This window comes from Condylura cristata, unplaced genomic scaffold (genome assembly GCF_000260355.1).
Source record: "Condylura cristata isolate star-nosed mole 26May11 unplaced genomic scaffold, ConCri1.0 scaffold00005, whole genome shotgun sequence".
Taxonomy (NCBI): domain Eukaryota; kingdom Metazoa; phylum Chordata; class Mammalia; order Eulipotyphla; family Talpidae; genus Condylura; species Condylura cristata.
In genome coordinates, this window is record NW_004567106.1 from 21,439,368 (window position 1) to 21,460,766 (window position 21,399).

General features: G+C 34.4%; 1 protein-coding gene across 2 annotated transcripts in view; it reads left to right on the top strand.

Annotated features, from left to right (window-relative positions):
* Positions 1-21,399, top strand: part of HDAC9 (histone deacetylase 9) — a 458,777-nt gene that overhangs the window by 325,862 nt on the left and 111,516 nt on the right. For both annotated transcript variants that reach the window (XM_004676745.1, XM_012720959.1), the window contains exon 22: positions 19,209-19,327. In XM_004676745.1, the coding sequence (XP_004676802.1) occupies positions 19,209-19,327 (119 nt within the window). The remainder of the gene's footprint in view (positions 1-19,208; positions 19,328-21,399) is intronic.

Below are 21,399 nucleotides of genomic sequence, written 5' to 3' on the forward strand. Positions count from 1 at the left end.
GCTGCCTGTGGTTTCACCACTTCTTAATATGTTAAATTTAATTAGGCTGTGGTTGCTAGCCCTTTACTTTTTTTTGCTTGCCATTCTGTCGGTTAATGTTTCCCTTGTATAGGTCAGAAGGGAGGGCAGGGAAGAAATGTGGGGGAGGGAATCCTTAGCCAAATCCAGGTCAAGCTGTCTAATCAAACAGTAACTGAGTCTTCTACTGGCTTAGTCTCTGTTTCCCAGGCACTATAGTATCAAGAGATCTTTGCATTAATGGAAACATTCCTTGTTTTATTCCTGTTCACTGCTGTCTTCCTTACTTCATGCAGAAAAACGTGAGGAGCAAAATAATGGTAGTATTAAAACCTTTTACTTTAATACCTTGTACCTGCACCAGGGTAAATGTCTAAGAAGAATTCAGTACAGACCGCATTGGCAGAACTGATGTTTACACTGCACACAGGTCAATATCTATTGTATCTTTGGAGTAGAGGTTAGTTAAACTAAATCCTACTCATTTTTTTTTTTAAGATTTACTTATTTATGCATATAAATACATACAGAGCTGGGGTATAGGCCTGAGGTGCAGGGGCGGTGAGAGGATTCCCCAGAGACAGTAGGGAGCAGAACAGGTAGTTCATTGAGGTACACTGCTAAGGGCAGCAGCGGGCAGGTCAGGAGAGGTCTGCAGCACCATGTGGTTCACCTCTGGGGCAGGCGGGGATCGAACTCATACGGAAGTGGTTTTAGCTTCTTAGTGCTGTGCTTTGACCTGTTGCACCACCAGGGAGGACCCCTACTCATTTTTTTTTTTTAATTATTTTGAAAAGAAAATGCTATCTTAATTTGTTCCTGAAACGTGATGCTTCATAGGTTCAGGCAAATGAATCTCTGTGTTTTTGTTTTGTTTTCTTAATCTAATGCTGAATCAGTCAGAAAATCAGCATCATTCCCAACAATAATGCTGAAAATTAGAATTCATTTGTTGTTTTGATCATTTCAATCGATAAGCTTGGTTGACTATAGGCTATATTCCAAATGACTTCCAAAATATGTCAGTATGAGTTTATCTTCAGAAATGGCGCTGGGAAAACTAATTTCCTTTCTCCATTATGTATTATGTGCTCTGTTTTTTTTTTTTTTTTTGTCTCATATTTATTGTGCATGTAAGTGTAGGTTTATTTACAGTCTTTCGATTATATTACATTAATCTGTGTGTTTTTTTTATCCTAATACTACTATCATTCTGACTAGAGTAATTTTGTAGTGTGGTCCGAAATCTGAGAGAGTGATACCACCAATATTTTTGGGAGAGAATTGCTTATAATATTTTGGTTCTTTTGTGGTTTCTATGAATTTCTGTAATGGTTGTTCCATATGTTTGAAGAACGCCACTGAAAAAAATTGATATGTAATACAATGAATCTGTTTGCCTTTAAGTAAAATGTCCATTTTCACAGTTAATTCTTCCAGATATAAGAAGGTGGCATCTTTCCATTTCTTCCTGTTTTCTTCTATTTCTTTTAACAATGTCTTAAAATTCCGATTGCTCAGGTCCTTCATCTTCTTCCAAGTCCTAGGTACTTCCCCTTTGTTGCTGGTGTTTGTATAAATAGGATTTTTTTCTTTCTATTCTGTCTAGCCCTTTGCATTTAGAAATGAAACTAATTTTTGTAAATTGATTTTATAACTTGATGCTTTATATACCAATTATTGTTCCTATTACATTTTTTTGTGTGTGTGTTCAGTTTTCTTTGTACATTACTTCTTTCTCAATTTGAATCATTTTATTTTTTTCACTTGCCTAATTGCTCTAGCTAGAACTTCCAATACTCTGTGAACAGTACTACGTAAGTGGGTATCCTTATTTTTGAGCTACTACTGGTAAAGTTTTCACTTTTTTACCATTGAAAATGTTAGCTTCAGGTTTGTTTGTCATAAATGGCCTTAACTATACTGTGATATGTGCCCATCTTTCCCATTACTTTTTTTTTAAAGATTTATTTAAAAGAGCTGGGGTGGGGCTCTCCCTGGTACTCATTGGGTTAAAGCACTGCATTATGAAGCTCTCTAAAACCACTGTAGCATCCAGTCCAGGGAGCTGACCCACATGGCGTGGCAGAACTCTCCTGACCTGCCTGCTGTTCCTCTCAGCAGCGTATCTCAGTACATCTGCCTGTTCTGTTACCCACTCTGTCTCTGGTGAGTCCTCTCACCCACCACACCTCTGGCTTGTATCCCAGTTCTGTAAGCATGAATAAATAAGTAAATCTTTAAAAAAAAAAAAAAATAGCTGCGGTGCAGGCCAGAGATGCAGTGGGTAAGAGAATTTACCAGAGACAGACTGGGGAACAGACCAGGCAGATGTGCTAAAATATACTGCTGAGGGGTGAAGCAGGCTAGATAGATTTCTGCTGTGCCATGTGGGTTACCTTTCTGGCTGGGGATAGAACTCATGCTGTAGTAGCTACTGATAGCTTCATAATGCTGAGACTTAATTCCTTGTGCTACCAGAGAGGCCCCATTTCCTATTATTTTTAAAACTATGAGTTGCAGCTCATTAAAAGTTTTGAAATCAACATAGTGGGCCAAGAGTGACATTTTTGGAATGGAAGTGAATATAATAGAAAATACAAGTGTATGTCAGTCTTATTTTATGAAATTTATGTTTTAGTATATGTGTGATGGTTTGGGGATTTTGGAAAACCACTGAGCCACTTTTAAGTATCCAACACAAATCATTTGTATCTATAAAATCTTTTCATTATTGTCTTGCCTAGGAACAATTAATAACTCCTTTTCCGTGCCTACATGCTTTGTTATGTTTCTTAGGGTATTTATCCTTTTGGAGTGAGAGAAGAAAATCTATGTATTAATGAATCTCTTTAAACTGGGAGAAATTTGTTTACAGGTCAGTTCACACATGCCATCTGAGCTCCTTAACTACATGAAGTTGTCTTAAAAGTATGATATTTAATACATGGAAAAGAGATTTAATTTAGATGCTCAGTGAATGTTTGATGGGTGAATGAACAAATGAATGAAGACATCCTTGTCAAAGTCAGCTTCAGGATTTTTTTTTTCAGATGGGAATGTGACATACACAAACAATTTGAAAATATTTATAGGATATGCTACATGGAAATTTTTTTAAAGGCTTAAATCTTTTTGACAAGGGCTTAGAACTGCTCTACCAATGATTCAGAGGGATTATTTGCGTATACAGCAGATATCCATGCATAAAAGATGAGTCTTCAAGCATTTTTCCTTTGTAATCTTTGGTCTGTAATGTTTTCAGTGGCTCATTTAGAATATCATTGAATCCCCATTGCAAAACATGTATGCCTCCCTAACATCTTACTGTAAACAATGAAAATAGCCAGCTGACTCTATACACAAAAACTATCCAGTTAACTATCTGGATAGCAAGTAAAGAATGATCACTTCAGTTTTTTCCTTTCGTATCTGGAATGTTTGCATGTAAATTTAAATTATTTTCATGATAATCCAACTGAAAGCCCCTAGTCTTATTAAACTATTTGTGGGGTGTTACATTTTTGTTGTAAAATATAAAACAGTAATTATCAATTGCTCTGTCAAGCAACCATAGTAAGTTCACACTTACAAGTGAAATGAATGTTGTGATTGCAATTGTGTTTTGAAATATGCTACTACTCGATAAATTCTCACAACCAGTTTTCATTTCTACCATCTCCTGTAAAGTAGAGAGTAGCATACTTGGCTTCCTTCCTAAATCACAGAAATATATTAGTTTTATGTAAATGACAGGCCTTTGCTTCTTCCTAGATTTATGGTCTTTGAAATCATTAGTTTTTCATTTAATAATGTATGTAAAAGGCAATGACATTTTTCAGACTTCTTAGTAAGTGGTCTTTGGATTCAGATTGAGAAGGATTTTAATCCCAATTTCTGCCAGTCACTTAATAAAATTGACAGAAGTTGTTTTTTTTTTTTTAACTTTGTTGAATCTCAATTTAATGATCTATAAAATGGGTGGTTAATTTAAGGTATGCTCCTGGTATTATAGCAGTAATAATATGCAAACTGTCTAACTCCATGCATGCCACATAATTCATTGTCTGAATTATTCATAAGTTAATTTTTGTTGCTAGAAAATAATTTACTTGCCTAACATAAATGAGATAGATATTTTCAGGATTAATCCTACTTTCCCGTCATTTTAGATATGGAGAAAATTAAAACTCCTTTAAATTGGATTGATCTCCTCCTCTGTTCTTCTGTGCTCCTTTCAGTGTTCCCAAGTTTTTCTTTCTCAGTTTCTTTCTGATGATGCCTCAGGGATTTAAATTTCTAAATGAGTTTGCCTTTTGTCTTGTACATCTCATATTGTTACGCAATTAAGAGAAAAAAATATCTTGATGATGCTGCCTCCCTCTGAAAGGCCACATCAAAAGGTAGAGTTCACCAAAAATAATACACACTTTTTCCAAAGACACAAACAGTTCCTTGAAAAGGATGTCATGCTGTAATTTGTTTTGTGAATTCTATAAACCACAGAACATTTACTTACAGTAAAGTTTGACCTTTATTTTTCCTTCTTTTTATGCCTGCAAAGCTCCATCTTCTCTTCTTTTGAGAAGAAATATAAAGGCTAGTATTCTCTTTAAAGTACATATATTCTACATTGAATTTTATTGGAATGCAGAATTTAATTTTTAGCAAGGGTCCTTTGGCTTTATGCAATAATATTTTATGGAATGCAATCACTTGTGCAAAGACCAAAGAGAGGCCCATTTGAAACTTTACAAAAAGAATATTCTGTGCTCATTGGGTGATGGGAAATGCAATATGTGTACTAAGCTCTACATTGCACCCCACTGAAAGCAGGGAAATCCCTATGACTGATTTGATGGTAGTAAAATCTCTTTAGGGATTTTTTTGGATCAAGAAAGTAATAACAAGAAATGGGCACATAATTACATTTCCAAGGTGCATGTGTCACAAGCATCTTACCTCCCTCTGGAAGGGAAATTTACTATTGACTTAGGTAGACATTTTTTTTTCAGCTATGAGCCCCTTAAACAAAAAACAAAACAAAACAAAAAATCAGCCGTTTCAAATTTTCTAAACAATTCTGTTATTTGAGTTATAAGAACATTTTACTGTCATTTGTGTTCTATTTTCCACTCATTTATAGCAGTGTTTTACGACCACTAGGTTGCTATAGAAATGAAAATAAACTAATATTTGGAAGAGTCGTTGCAGGAGCTTGCCCTTCTCTCTTGCCCAAATCGTGTGGAGTACATTCCTATTTGAATCTACTTGTTTTACTCTTTTCCAGTTCATCTGCAACTAAGAAAATGTAACTGAAATAATTGTGTGAATTTTTTTCCAATTTTTTTTAATATTCTTTAAGAAAAGTTGGCCTGAAGAAGAAAATTAAAAAGAAATAAGGGAAAGAAAATAAAAGAAGGGAGGGAAAGAGGAAGTAATGGAAGCAGGAACAATATGGTGGGTGTGAGAGAAGTTAGAACTGGAAGTCAAACTTTAGAACTAACTTCGCTGTAGCAACTCACTGTAGTCATAAGAGAAATAGATTCTACTATAAAGCACAAACAATTTTGAAGGCCTTCAGATAGAATCAATAGTTCTAATGGTTACATTGGAGAAGATCCTGTCTTTATTTTAGCTCAGCATTGGTTACCTACAACTCAGTCCTTTTTTAATTGGATAGTGGCAGAGCAACTGTTTCTGTCTAGTCTTAGCTTTTGCACACTAGGAGAAACTGATTTAGTAATGCTTTTGAAAATAAAGGTATTTGATCATCTGCAAGGTAGTGGGCCATATTTGGAATCATAATTAAATATTTCTTGAATATCTCTATTTCTGATTGATAGCCACTTTTGGCATAAAAAACATGATATTTCTATACTTTCATCAAGTAATGTCTAGAAGGGGACATATATAAACATAAATACCTTTTGCTCTATATTTCAAAACAAAAGGTTGTTCATTTCAATAATATTTCAGTACTAACAAATGACTTCTAGAAACTAAACTCATTGTCCTAATTCCAGCTTAATTTTTTTCTAAATTTCAATATAGAATTCAACAAAAGAAAACTATGTTATGTTACCACTGTGTTTATATATATGTTAATTAGCTCAGAATCGTTTTATCAATTTTGATAGGCTAGCAATCTTAAAATTTTGCCAAGTTTTCTATGCTTGTATGTGGAATTTTCTCATAGGAAATTACAGCAACATTGTACACAGAGAGAATGTATCAACTATGTTAATAAGACAAATGGAATAGTATGACACTAACAATGTTCCAAAGCTTAGAAGAACAACTGTTGAGAAAGATTTTTCTCCAGTGTTTTCAAAGATACTTTGAGTAATGTCTCTGCGTTAGTCACAACTATTACTTGCTATATGACACATCTTGACCAAGGAAAGTCCCTTCTTTTCAATAATAGAGTTCTAAAATTAGCTTTGGCATTTTAATGTAATAAAGCAAATGTTTAAAATGTCATATTTAAAACTATTGAAATGAATAAATTTTCCAAACTAAGAATATATATACACACACTATTAGATAGACTATACATACAGATTTATTAATTAGAAACATATACCTATTTAGAATATATTATATGGTACTATGATATATCATCACACATTTAAGTCATATAAAATGATCTTACTGCCTTTAAAAGGTATTTCATATTTCTTATTCTTATTATGGGTTTTTTAAACAAATTACTATATATCTACATATATGTGGAATATATCATTTTTATATAAATAAACTAAATCATATTAGAGCAACATTCTTATTAAAAGTGGTAATTCTGCTCTAGGAATAGAAATAATACTTTTTTCTTGGAGTGAAATAGTTTGCTACCAACTCTGGAGTCATCAAAGAAAAGATGTACTTAAAAACTGACCTGAAAGGATACATGTCAATCATAAGTATTAAGAAAGATTCTGAGTAAAAATGATGTTCAGCTTCAGACAATGGCTTTATTTTCCAACATTTTAGCAAGTTATAGTTGACATATCACTCTGTTGAAGCTTAGGGTGTATGTACGTCATAATGACTTGATGATACTGATACATTGCTAAATGATTACCGCAGTAACTTACTATTCATCACCTTACATGGTTAACATTTATACCATTGGAATGAAGAATTTAAAGAACTACCCTCTTAGCAACTGTGATACACAACACAATTTTATTGACTGTAGTCATCATGTCGTATGTTATATTCTCAGAACTTACTTATCCTGTAAATAGAAGTTTGTATCTTTGACCACCCCCAGCAAGATCTCCCAACCCTGTCCACCAAGGCAATGTTTTTTTCTTATCAAATGCAAGACAAAGAACTTAAGAAAGGAAGAAAATCTATTACTTTGAAGTAGTAATTGTGACATATAAAATTTACACAGTGTGAGAGCTGCCAATAACTTTAGAAGCCACTTAAGTGAATCTTCTCATTTTATAGTTGGGGAAACTAATAGTTTCAAAAAAAAATAATTTACTGGGATTATAGAATTAGGTATAGTGCTTATGTTATGTTCCATCGACTTTTCTACTCCACTACAATTACACATTAAAGCCAGGGAAGTTAATTTCAAGATAACACCCAGAGAAAGCATTGGAGAATTTAGTTCTTTTTTTTAATGGTTTTGGAGAAGTCTTTCAAAAATTTCTTCTTCTCTCCCTGTTTCATTTAATGTGCCAACACTCATCAAGCAATATGGTTAGAAAATAGTAGTGCCCTCTGTGCTGGCATACTTCTTATTTTAATACTTAATTTGTACAAATATAAAAAAGTAGACACTGAGAAACACATTTAAATCAATGAACATAAAATTGGTCAAGGTAAATGAGAATTCCTATTGAGCTGAATTATGGAGGTGTGAAATACTTTTAAATACAGATGAAGATAAACAAAGTATTATATAAAGAAGTAGAAACCACATATATATGCTACACCTTCCGGAGTTGTGAATATTGATATCTCCATTTCTTTGTTGGTATAATTTCTATATTAAAAATGATTTACAATTTTTAAATTTTCTTGCAATTATCATTATTCAGTTTTGTGGCTGGAGAGTTATGTTTTGGCCATAAGGAAGGTAGAATTATCTGATTTTTGCACTCAAAGAAAAAGCTCATATATAATGTAGTGACACTAGAAATTTGGAAGAAAAATGGCTTTTCCCCAAAAGAATCATTTCAAAGACTGATGTGTAGTATAATATTTCATATATTTTTCTCTATTTTTTATAGCCTAGGATCTTGCATTCAAATCTTTAATCAGTGTTAATTTCTTTTTTATGTTTAGTGTTAGGTAGCAACTAGTTTTCGATTTTCATTCTTTTCCATATGACAGACCAGCTTTCTCAACTTCATTTTTAGAAGAGAATTTCCTTGATCTGGATGTGCTTTTTGCTCCTTTGTTGTAAATTACTTATCAATAAACATGTGGTGATATATCTGGGTTCTCAAGTCTGTTTCACTGACCTGTGACTGTTTTTCATCCTGTACCATGCTGTTTTGATTAGTATAACTTTGTAGTATAAAAGTACAGTCCATGACACCTCCATTCCCTTCTCCCCCTTCAGGATTGTTTGGTTATTTTGGGGACTTTTGTTGTTCCAAATAAATGCATCGATTATATATTCAGTCTCTCTCTTTTTGTGAAAAGTGCAACTGGTGTTTTCACAGGGATTACATTGAATCTGTGTATTGCTTTAAGTTATTTAATCATTTATCAAAGTTAATTCTTCCAGTCAGGAACATGAAACACTTTTACTTTTTCTGAACCTTTTATTTATTTATTTTTTCATTAGTATCTTATAGGTCAGATTTTTCACTTTTTTGATTAAATGTATTATTAGATATTCCTTTTGGTGCAGTTGTAGGGGTTTTCTTTCTGTAAGTTCATCATTTGCACAGAGATGCAGCAGACATTTGTGTATCAACTTTGTAGTTTGCCACTTAATTTGCCACTTAATTTTTTTTTAATTCTAACATATTTACTGGACTCCACAATTCTCTGCTTACTATCATGTCACTTGTAAAACAATATTTTTTCTTCATTTTCAAATTAGATACCTTTTATGTTTAATTGTTCTCTCCCTCTTTCTCTCCCTGATTAATTGAAACGAAAGTTAGGGAGGGGTTGTTGTTAATCAGATTGAAGGGGTTGATTAGATGGTGAAGAATGGAATTCCCTTTTAATAGTGAACATAATGTATATACAGATGTTGGTTTATAATGATGTACACCTGAAACCTATATAATGTTATTAACCAGTGTTATTTCAATAACTTTTAAAATGAAGCATTTCAAACATAGTTGTGAAATGTGCTGAAGCTGAGGAAGAGTGAAAGGCCAATAAAACTTGAGCTGAAACATAAAATACCAGAGAGATTATCATTGAGCATTCCATTCAACAACTATCTCTACAATGTGTTAGCCACTGTTGAAAGTTCCTGCTAACAGCTGTTAACAAAGAGGTAAACAGTATCTTCCTTTGGGAAGCTTGATCTAGTGGGGAAAGCCATATAATAAACAATAAATATAATAAGTAAATCATGCATCAGTTTGGCAGGTAAGAAGAGGGGAGTAAATGAGTTAGGAGGGACAAAGTTTGGATAGTTGTGGAAAAGGATATCAAATAAAGGTCTTATTGAGAAGATAACAGGTGAACTAAGATTTGTAGAAGTTGAAGTAGTTAGGCAAATGGAAAGAGCACTCAAACAAAGGGGATAGCCACTGTAAAACCCTTATGGCCAGAGTATGGCTGCTGTATTTGTGAATAGAATCCTAGCAGACAGTGGTAAGATTGATGCTGGGCAACCTTATTATGTGTAGAGATACATATTATTATATGGAGACATGAGGGTATTTTAAAAACTTCTAACATGAGGAAAAAATGGACTAAGTATGCTAATTAAGCATTAAGAATGTCAGTCTGGCTGCCATTCAAAAAGATTGCAGAGAGGTAAGGAGAGTGACAGAATTACTACTTAGGAGACTGGAGACTGGAGTCATATTCCAGGCTTTAAGAGATGCTGGCAGAAACCAGGGTGCTGACAAAGGCGCTGTAACAAGGTAAGTTTCTAATATAATTTGAAAGTGTAGACCATAGAATGTCCTTATAGGTTGAACACTGATTTTAGAGAGAGAGATAGGAGTGTTCCCCAAGATGAAAAAACAATAAAGAAAAGAGTGGTAAAAGGATAGTGTTTGTGTGTGTGTGTATGTGTGTGTGCACATTCATGTACACATGTGTATGTTGGTTGTATGAGGAGGAGTGAGGTGGAAATTAAGAACAGGACTTACTAAGGTGAAAACTTGTGGAGAGAGTGGATTATCAGGTGAAAACTTGTGGAGATAGTGGACTATCAGTTATGTGTGGTGTCCTCAGAGCTCGCGGCACTAAGCCTCTTCCACAGTTCCCCATGATATCCCTTCCTTTGCTGCTTCCCCAAAAGGTGCTGGTGGAGTGGTAAGGTGCTGGGGGCATTCTGAAGCAGTAGCAGCTACAACTGTTGCTTCAAATCTGTTTAGCAGTGGCTCTTTGATGTCCTGCCTTCACCACTTGTCCAAGCATGAACTGTTAAGACAAGTTTTACCTAGGAACATTTTTCCCCTTAATCTGTATAGACAAACATGTGCAGAGGAATGAAATGTGCAGGTTAGAAATGCACTTTCGTTTTGGTAAAAAAAAAAAAATGTCAAAAAACAAAAGTCTTTGTGCCATATGAAAATGTGCATTTTTTTTTTATAATTGGATGCTTTCAAACGTTGTCCTGCAATTAAAATGCAGGCTTATATTTTCATCAATATTTCATATTTGCATGATCATAATTACCATTACAGATTATAAGAGGCATCAGAATCTTCTATCTCAGGTCAAAAATGCTTCCTAATTCTAAAAGATACTTTTAAATACTTAGCTAATTGATGAGGACAGAAATTAAATAAATCAGATCATGTCTGTACCCTACTCAAAACTTTGCATTTTTCCCTTCTGGTTCACATTGAAATTCACAGTTGTTGCAATGACCTGTGAGGCTTTTTATGAACTTGCTTTATTCTATTTTTTTTTTGCCCCCCTTTCAACCATATATTCTTTCATTCACTTCTTATCAACCACTAAGAATTCTTTGTGTTGGCTTGAATACACCAAAGACCTTCCTACTTCATGTTCTGGCATTTTCTATTCCTTCAGAATAGTGCTTCCCCCCATAATTTGCTTGGCCTACCTCCTCACTCCATACAGTGCATTTCTCTGCACCACTGTTATCACCTCAAAACAGCCCTTTGTGTACCCATATCTAAACCTGAATCATGTCTCATGACTTTTATTCTTCACCTTGGTTCTTTATATACCATTTTACTTCTTTTAGAAATTTAAGCTACATACAGGTTAAAGATTGGGCCCTTTGAATGCTAGTCATCCTGGTACACAATGCCTGGCACTTGACATGTGGTTGGTAAAGATTTCTTGCGTGAAGAAAGGGATGGTGGATCTTTGTGATGCATTTATACTAAAGTACAGTTTAGTCCTTGAAACACTCACTGACACCATCCCCTCCTGTGTTTCAGGTATGTTAAGACTTGGGACTTCCAAGCCTATAGCTGCTACTGCTAAACTATAGGCTTCATATGTTCTAAAGACATCATAAGTCTCCTTTGTGCTTGGTAGTCCATCTGCCTGAACTCTGTGCTTTCTCTTTCCAGTAATTTTTGAGTAACCCTATAGGTTAAAATGCTTTGAAGTGCTTGAAAATTTTAGGTGATTGTTGAGGAACCAGGCCTCTTGTTTTCCTTAAAGCCTTCCCTATGCTGAGCCACATGAGTGGGTCACATTGTATTCTATACATTTAGCAAGGACCAAGATGAGTCATGAGAAATCACTGATGTGGTTCAACCTAAACACAACATATATCCCACTGTCAGTGTAACCAATTATTTAGCTATAGACTAAATAGAGAGGAAGAAAATTCTGAGATCTCATACAGACAGGATTCGGAATCAAAATCAAGCTTCATGGAAAGAAAATCAGAATGGGATTCTCTTGTTCTTACTGTATTTAGTATCTGGGCACATGACTTGTGTCTTTATTGTTAGTAGTAGTACTGGTATTTTTGTTTATCTTTATTTTTGTAAGTGCTTTGTACTCTTTGTAGCATGAGCATCACCTGGAAAGAGGACATACATGCTAAGAAGAAGAAAAAGCGTTGCTCTTCAAGAATATCACTCCAGAATCCCCAATTATTAGGTGAAGATGAAAAAAAAAACATTTATGCCATTACTGTACTATTTTTTCTATCACTTATTTTCTAACAGTGAAATGCTGCCACAAATCAACAGTGGACTGACTTTATCATTAAGTTGTATAGATCCAGTGCTTTGCTCCTCTGCCTCTCATTTCTTGGGTTTACTTACTTTCTTTGCATAAGTATATCCTCAAGTGAATTGTTCTAATGGGTATTCTAGAAAGAAATTACTGAGTCTTTACATGTCTTAAAGTATTTTTGCTCAAATAACATACTTGAATTCTAATATGTGATGGCTCAAAAACTTAAAATTTAAAAATCATTTTCCTTCAGATTAGGACTTTGATGTCAATCTCATTTTCCATGTCTTTTGAGGATGACATTTTTCTTTTTTTAAGGATCCCTGGAGATTTGAAATTTTGAGATTATGCCTGAGTAAATGATTTTATGTGCAGAGCTTTATTCTGGTTGAACCTATCAAATTTGTAGAGGAGTTATTTTAAGTTCCTAAAATTATCTTCTGTTAGTTGGAAATGCCCTCCCTTCTTTTCTCAGCTTTCTCAGAGATCCTCTTATTCAATTATAGGACTTTTGCATTGATTCTTTAGGTTTCATATTTTTTTCACTGTATATTTAACTTATTTGCTTCCATCAAGGATTACCTCAACTTTGTGTTTTTCAAAACTTTCTGTTGATGCAATTTTTATCTCTAAGTGCTTCCTTGTTTGTTCTTTTATAATAGCATATTTTTGTCTTAAAAATAAAGTATTTTAATGAATTTCTTTAAGATTGTTTCTGTTATCTGAACTGTGTCTTGTTCAGAGTTGTTTGTTTTATGTTTCCTTTTCCCCCGTCATGCTGTTGGGTCTCATTCTGTCATTAAGAAAAAAAAAAAAAATACTGTTTTTCCACTGACTTCTTTGAAGGTACTAACTGGTTCATTTCTCCTTGAGGTCATATAAATGTATCAACGGGGAGCTCTTTGTCAGTTGATAAGGGATAGAGTGTAACTACCAAACCTCATTTTGGGATTAGCATTCCAGAAGTTGGCTCATGATGTCTGAATCTGGCTCACTGACAAAATAAGGAAGAGCATATTTTAGGACAATAGTATCCACACAGGAACTCCTGTTTTTTCTCCAAATACATCATTTTTTAAAGAAAGAGTCACTAAATGATCTGTCTAGAATTAACACTGGTTGCTGCCATAGAATAAAGTAATAAAAGGTGTTGAGAGATACAGTCCTGATCTTACCAACTAATGTTTCTTTCTTTCTTTGTCTTGAGTCCTTTTTCCTTTATCATACTACTTCTTTAATGAGTTGAATTAAGTAGTTTTACTCCCATCACTGCTGAGTTCCCAAAGGAGTATATTAAATGTAGCTGCCTGCCTGCCTCCCTCCTTCCTACCCTCTCTCTCCTTTACCCTTCCTACCATCTTTCCAGAATACACCCAGTCATTTTTCTCTTTCAGAAGTTTATTAAAAATTTTTAGTGTTGACAAGCTCCCCATTCTCTGTTATTGCTATATACTTATTTGTGAATATTTTAAATATCTGGACTAAAAAAAAAAAAAACTGATAGACTAGCACAGATGTATGCCCTATATATACCTTCACTTACTCTTAAATATTTACATAACAAAAAATAAAAATTATATTTTTATATTTATACACTATTTATACACTGTTACTAAACTACAGGTTATATAGGGCAATACATTTTTTCTACTAAGTGTCCTTATTTCCATTCCAGGATCCAACCCAGAGCCTCATGTAGCACTTAAATGTCATATCTCCTTAGTCTGCAACAGTCTGAGGCAATTCTTCAGTCTTTCTTTAATTTTTCCTGACGATGAGTTTTAAATTATAGTTTAAAGTATTCAGTTATTTCCTCAAAAGTACCGTAATATAGATTTATCTGACATTTTCTCATCATTAGAGTTGAAATTGCAAACTTTATGGAGAATAGTATAGAATTGCCTTTCTCAGTGTATAAGATTATGGAGTACTGATGTTGATATGTTTTACACTAAAAATGTAAAGAAAGTAAGTTTTGTTTATTGTAAAGTTTGTATTTTTCTCCTTTATGAAAACTTAGGGAAGATACTTTGGTGTAACGGAAAAATCATGTTTCTTCTGAAAGTGTTGGCCACTAATTTTAGCATCTGTCCATAGATTTTTTTTTCCAAGACAGTTAATTGTGTCTTATTCAAATGATTTCTTTTTTCTTCAATTCTCCTATGTTTATTAATTCAGTTGTTCTATAAGTCAGAGCTATTTCCTTTCCTCTCTTTTCAGTGTTTTGTTTTTAATCTTTGCGAGGACTCATTAATACTTATTTGATTATATGAGTTACAATCTTCTTTGTCATTACTATGTTCTTCTCATTACCAACCCACCCCAGCCTTTGCTCTTTGGCCTAAGGAAACTCTTTGACATTGGCTGATATATCCTGTCACTCCTAATCATTCCCATTCCTTATTGAACATTTCCGTGTTTTCTGTCAATGCAAGATGTTCCAGAATCACTTGTATGTTCCCTTACTTACTCCTGAATCAACCACTTATCAAAAAGCATTCCACAGATTTCATTAGAGATTGTGATTAGAAAACAACATCATGGTACTATTGGCTTATTTAAACTATGAGTTCATCTTTATATCTGTGTACTTTTAGCATTTTTTTTTCTTGGAAAATAAGAGTTAAATACATGTTTTGTTTGCTTTCTTTATTTGAAGAATTGGGTTTTCTAGTTAACTTTTTAAATATGTTTTGAGGATATTTTTCTTTTTAAGAAAAATTACAAGGTTTTCCACTTAATATTCCCAAATATGTTTTTAAATCTTTCAGTCAACCATTGATCTTTTGAATAAAAACCAGTAAACTAGCATAAATAGAAGAACACAAAAGCTCCCATGGACATTGCTAGAATGGTTGCCAGAATAAAAAAAAAAAATAGTGCTGTCTTAGTTACAGTTTATGAGGGGGTAAGAATGAATTTTGTGAATAAGAAATAAATTATTCAAAATGGAACCTATCGTTAAACCAAAACTATATTGCCGCTAAATATCTACTTGAAATGAATGAATGAACCTTTGCATAATCACTGTTGATAAGAGCTGTTTCCGTTTCCATGTTCTCCAATACACAGCAAATTCACTCAATAAACAACTACCACTCAGACATAAGGAGAGGCATATATATTTTTAAATGGAGGATTTTTATCAGGTGATGTATTTTTTCAAACTTTTTATCCTTTAAAAATATTGAACTAAATTCACATGTATAGGATTAAGTTTTATAGATGGGGCATTTTGAATATCTATACTTATAAAATCTGTTTGTGAATTCAGGAATGACATACATGACAAATACAGTGTTTACCTCAGACAGAAACAAGTAGAATCTAAATATTTGGAGCTATGTAAACTAGACTGATAGGCTTTCCCTATATGTGGAAAAGATGACTTTTATGTAAAAAAAAAAATCATATTGGAATGAAAACCAATTTTACTCCATGCCAAATTTTTAATTGCTAGCTACTATTTTGTTCTGAAATTACAGTAAAATATTTTTTTAAAGATTTATTTATTCATACAGAATTGGGGTACAGGCCAGAGATGTGGAGGGTGAGAGGATTCACCAGAGACAGATTGACGAAGCACACTGCTAAGAAGAGCAGCGGATGGGTCAGGAGAGGTCTCCCACGCCATGTGGATCTCCTTCAGAGCAGGCGGAGATCGAACTCATTCGGAAGTGGTCCATGCCTCTTAGTGCAGTGCTTTAACCCGTTGCGCCACCAGGGATGGCCCACAATAAAATATTTTTTTTAAGATTTATTTATTTATTCATATGGAACTGGGGTACAAGCCAGAGATGTGGAGGGTGAGAGGATTCACCAAAGATAGAGAGGGGAGCAGAACAGGCAGATGGATGAAGTACACTGCTGAGGGGAGCAGCAGGTGGGTCAGGAGAGGTCTGCCACGCCATGTGGTCCCTCCGAGGCAGGCGGGGATGGAACTCAGCAGAAGTGGCTTTAGCTTCTTAGTGCTGTGCTTTAAACTGCTGCGCCACCAGGGAGGGCCCAGTAAAATATTTTTAACTTGGGAGGGAATAGAAATTTATAACGATGTTTTGCTGAGAGAATGGTTTTATGTCTCGTCTTTCTTAGCATATGCCTTAATTTTGATGGAGGGTATTATCCAATACTTTTCTCTGACAATATTTGTAATTTTTTTTTTTATTTTGAAGGACTGAAACTATTATTCAGTTACCAATTTTGATTGACTATTTTAAAATCCATTGGTTTCCTAAATTGGTCTTTTAAGTTTTTGATCTATTACTGCCAGTTATTTAATTCTCTGTTGTGTTGTGCTTTCTGAGAGAACATGCCAACTTTATCTTCTACATAGTCTGTTATATTTTTTGTTTGAAGTTTCTTTTTATTTTAAATGGTACTCTCATTTCCTTTCAGAGATTTACTATCTTGTATTTTTTGGGTACAATGCTAATGTTTTAATTACAGTTTCTTCCCTACACTTTCTCTGGTTTTCTGAGGTCACTGTCTTTTGTTACATGTTAGTTTTGTTATCATCCATGCTGGAAACTTTTTTTTTTCTTAAAGATTCATTTATTTATGCATACAAAAACTGGTGTGTACGCCAAAGATGGGAGTGAGTGTGAGAGGATTCACCAGAGACCGAGTACGGAACAGAACAGGTGGGTTGACTGATATACACTGCTGAGGGGAGCAGTGGGCAAGCAGGAAAGGTCTGCTGTGCCATGTGGATTAGCTCCGTTGCAGGGGATCAAGATCTTGCTGCAGTGGCTGCTGATCACTTCATAGTGCTGAGACTTAACCCCTTGCACCCTGAGGAGGTGCATGCTGGAAACTTTCTACAAACTACTTATTATATTTGAAAAAGAACAGTGGAAAACCAAAGAGTTTGCTCTGTGTAGCTGAGTGGAGGTCTTTGACTAGTGGATTCACCATTGCATGATTGAGAGAAAACCTAGCTGTTGGGTAGGGTGACTTGCAGCTCTCTGTCTCTCTATAATTTCACTTTGGTTGTTAGTTTCTCCAAGAAGAGAGAAAAGTTAGCCTGCTTTTTGTGGACTGTAGGTATTAACAATTGTATTTTAGCTTTCTTCTCTGTAGATTTCCTCTATGTATTCCATTTCCTAGTAGTATATTAGTAATTTGTTTCCTGCCATCTCCTATGCTGTCTTTTTGTCCTTCATATGTACATACATACATGTTTAATATCCATGTATAAAGAGAAACTTTTATGAAAAAGGTAGTGAGCTGTGTCTAAGAATGTTTACCATCAAATTTATAAGTGCGAGAAACCTTATAAGTTCATTGGGGGTGGTGGGGTGGGAACAGGCAGAACAATCTTCCAAAAGAGGGGAATTAAATGTAAATTTGATTACAATAGTGCATCTGAGTGGAAAACCTTCAGTCATCTGAATAAATATTGTAAATGTATTTTTTCAACAAATATACTAGATTAATAAAATCATGTAGAATTATTTTTATGACATTCTCAATTCTTTGAGAGAATTTATGTCGATATCTCAGGAACATATATTACATAACTTCACTCATGAAAAGCAGTGAATTGATAATGTGACAAGTTTATGCAAAATATAAGAGCTGGCATTGTTCAGAAGAAGAGTCAGATATATCTCTCTGAAAATAATAGAACCTTAATTTTATTAAATGAAATAAACCATACACAGTAAACAAAATTAGATTTTTCACTTTGTTGCACTAATAGGTGAATTGGAGTTTTAAGTGGCCTTCCAATGGCGGGAAGCACTCCTGGGGGAATCACACATAAATTTATGAGTTTGAAATATCGAACTTTTGTTGAAGTAGTAGATTTCATTAATAACTCTTTCTAGATAACTTTCAAATAAGTGTCTGTGTCCTATGATGTCAGCAATTGTTTATATGCAAAAAAAAAAGTATAAATCTTCTATGTGGTCAGTGTAGAAAGTCAGGGACATTTCACAATAAAAAGTCTCTACTGAAGGACGATTGTTTTAATAATTGGCTTAGTTATTTCTACCAAACACAATGGAGAATTACTACATTTTAAATCCATTATAGTGTACATTTTCCCCATTTCATTAATTAGTTGTTAATTTAAACCTTAATTCTAGCATACCAATATTCAAGCCTACATTAAAAAATATTTTGACTTTATAAATTCCAATAGCTTATCTTTCAAAACCTGCACTAAGGAGGAAAGGGTAGGGTCCCCTGAGAAAATTGAAGGGGTGAGGATGAAGTATGTGAGTGGGGCCAGCAGGGGTCGCTGTCAAGGATGAGGCTGCCACATTCCTGGCGTCTCTGACCTTGGACTCACTTAACATTATAATCTGGTTTCTATTAAAGGAATTTCATGTTTTTCCTTTGCAAGAGTCACCCCCTACCACGACAAATATTTAAAAATGTTTTAAAAAAAAAAAAGTTGGAAAAGCAACTTTTTCCCAAAAGAAATTTATAGTTCACATTTACACTGAGTTCTTACTAACTAGAGCAAGCCGGGTTTTCACTAAAGCTTTGACTTTCCTCTGTAAAACATTAGTCACTCCCTTGGAAGAAGCAGTTTTTTATAGGCAGGGGGATAAAACAGCCACAGATGTGCATGTAATATGACAGGCTTTAGAATGTACCTGCAAAGCATTTTTTTTTTTTTTTTTTAAAAAAAAAAAAGATGAAAGAAAAAAGGCTGAATCAGGATGGGAAAATAATAGTGATTCGGTATTAAGGAAATGATAAGTTTTTGATCCATTCGAGTAGTATTTTCTTTTCTCATTTTCTTTTTCCTTAGGAAGTTCTTGATGCTGTGCCAAGTCATTTTCACTGCACAAATTTTAAAGGTATTTGCCATTCCCCTGTGTAACTGATTGCTTTTTACTGCACAGGACTGTAGTGACACCCGTGGCCCAAGAGTTTGATCCAGACGTGGTCCTAGTTTCTGCTGGATTTGACGCATTAGAAGGCCATGCTCCTCCTCTGGGGGGGTACAAAGTGACAGCAAAATGTAAGTATATCCCTTACGAATATGAAATGTTGTGACATAACATCTTTCAGGTCTTTAAGATGGACAACATGTTTTACATATGTGTAGTAAACTTGGGTGAGACATTTGAAAATTATTCTGCTTATGTTTATTAAGAAGATTTATTATTAAGATTTAGTCTCTGTAGAAATTGGCCTTTAAGAAAAACAAAGTCATGCTATAAGAAATAAGTAGAAGGAGAAAGACAAATACTGGGTGATTTCATATATGTACTATAGGGAAACAAAACAAAGGAACAAACGAAACTAAAGCATGGCAAAACCTAGAAATTACTGTGGAATGAGGGGCAGCGGGACAAAAGGAGGGTCATTCCTCCTCAAAGAAGAGCCCAGTGGACTGGGGTGGAGTGCTGTGAGTGCCTTAGTGCTGGGTGTGGTGTGATCACACATCTGAAGAGGATGTGTAGCTGTGTCTCTGAATCTTATACAGTGTAACTAGTAAGCCAATGTTATCTCAATAAAAAGATAATACAAAAAAAGGAAAGAAAGAAAAGAAACCAGGAGTTCCAGGAGAAGCTCTAGATCATTGTTTCCTTTGGTTGACTTGGGAAGATATTTCAAAGTCTTTGTTTTACAAAAATCCCATGTGTTATTTAAAAGCAGACCTGGTAGGGCTTCTGTTCAAAATAATACTAGGGGCTTCCCTGGTGGCCCAAGCAGTTTAAATCACTGCATGATGAAGCAATCCACAGTTACTGCAGCTGGAGAGGAGTTCAATTCCCAGCCAGGGAGCTGACCCACATGGCGCAGCAGACCTCTCCTGTCCTACACACTACTTCTTCTGCAGTGTATTTTGGTCACTCTGCCTGTTCTGCTCCCCACTCTGTTTTTGATAAATCTTCTGACACCCCCCCACCACCTCTGACCTATATCCCAATTCTTGTATGCATAAATAAATACATCTTTAATAAAATAAAATATTACTAAATAACTTAAAAGGTCTTAAGTCTAGAGAAGCTATTGTACTTTTTACAAGAATTGAAAGTCACTGTTGTTATTCCATTATACATGGGATAAAAATAGCTATTTCACAATGAGTCTTGCTCATCTCTGTTTGGATATAAAATGTAGTTCTCCTTGCCTAGTGGCCTGAACGTACTGTGGCTGGTGCTCAGGATGTCAGCTGGTGTTCTATTGTGTTGCAATGATTAGTTTCTGACTGTGTCCCTTAGCATCCAGAAACCAAATGAGCAAAGTTTCTATTATATTGCATTTGAATAATGTGTCCTAATAAAATCTTGCTAAAAAGGAGCTTTCTTTAAGAATACTTTTCTCCCCTTCTGAGTGTATAAACAAGGCATATTATATAGTCCAGTATCACAAATACATACTGGCACTCTGTATCTACAAAAAAAAAAAAAAAAGGAAAAAGGTAAATTGCACAGAAAAATGGGGTCTACTATTGTATATTTTAAGGGAAGCTGAAAAACAAACAAATCAAAACAACACAAATAGTTTCAAGTGGGAGAGATGAGCTCGGAGCAAATGTGTTTTATTAATTTGAAAAGAACCAAAGAACCAGCATCATGCCAACCTTTGTTTTCAGTTGGCTTCTCATGTGAGAGAGTTTTCTGCACTTTAATTGTTCCAGTAACATTGTTAGGTAGTAGTTATTTTTAACATCTATTATTTACTCAGAGTTCTTGGTGCTTTGTTGTTTATTGAAAACATGTTAAAAGAGGCAACTCCAGAAAGGCAAACAAAATATAATAATTCACAATTTTGGTAAAATTAAAAAGAGGTGTTTGGTCATATCAAATGTCTTTATGATTCTTTTTCTTTCTTGGTGAAACTCCATTCAGATGGAAGTCCGTAGTCTTTTCATTGCATGTAAACCCCTTTGGGTCAAGACTGCTGAATAGTTGCATCAAATAAAGGGGAAATAAAAATCGTGTACACCTCAATGAAATAAACACAACAATATAAAAAACACATGGGTCAAAGACAAAAAATCTAGAAAAGGTGTTCTTTCCTGTAAATCTAAGACTCTCCCTTAGAATCTCAAAGACAAAAGTATTATCTTTGTATGGGCCT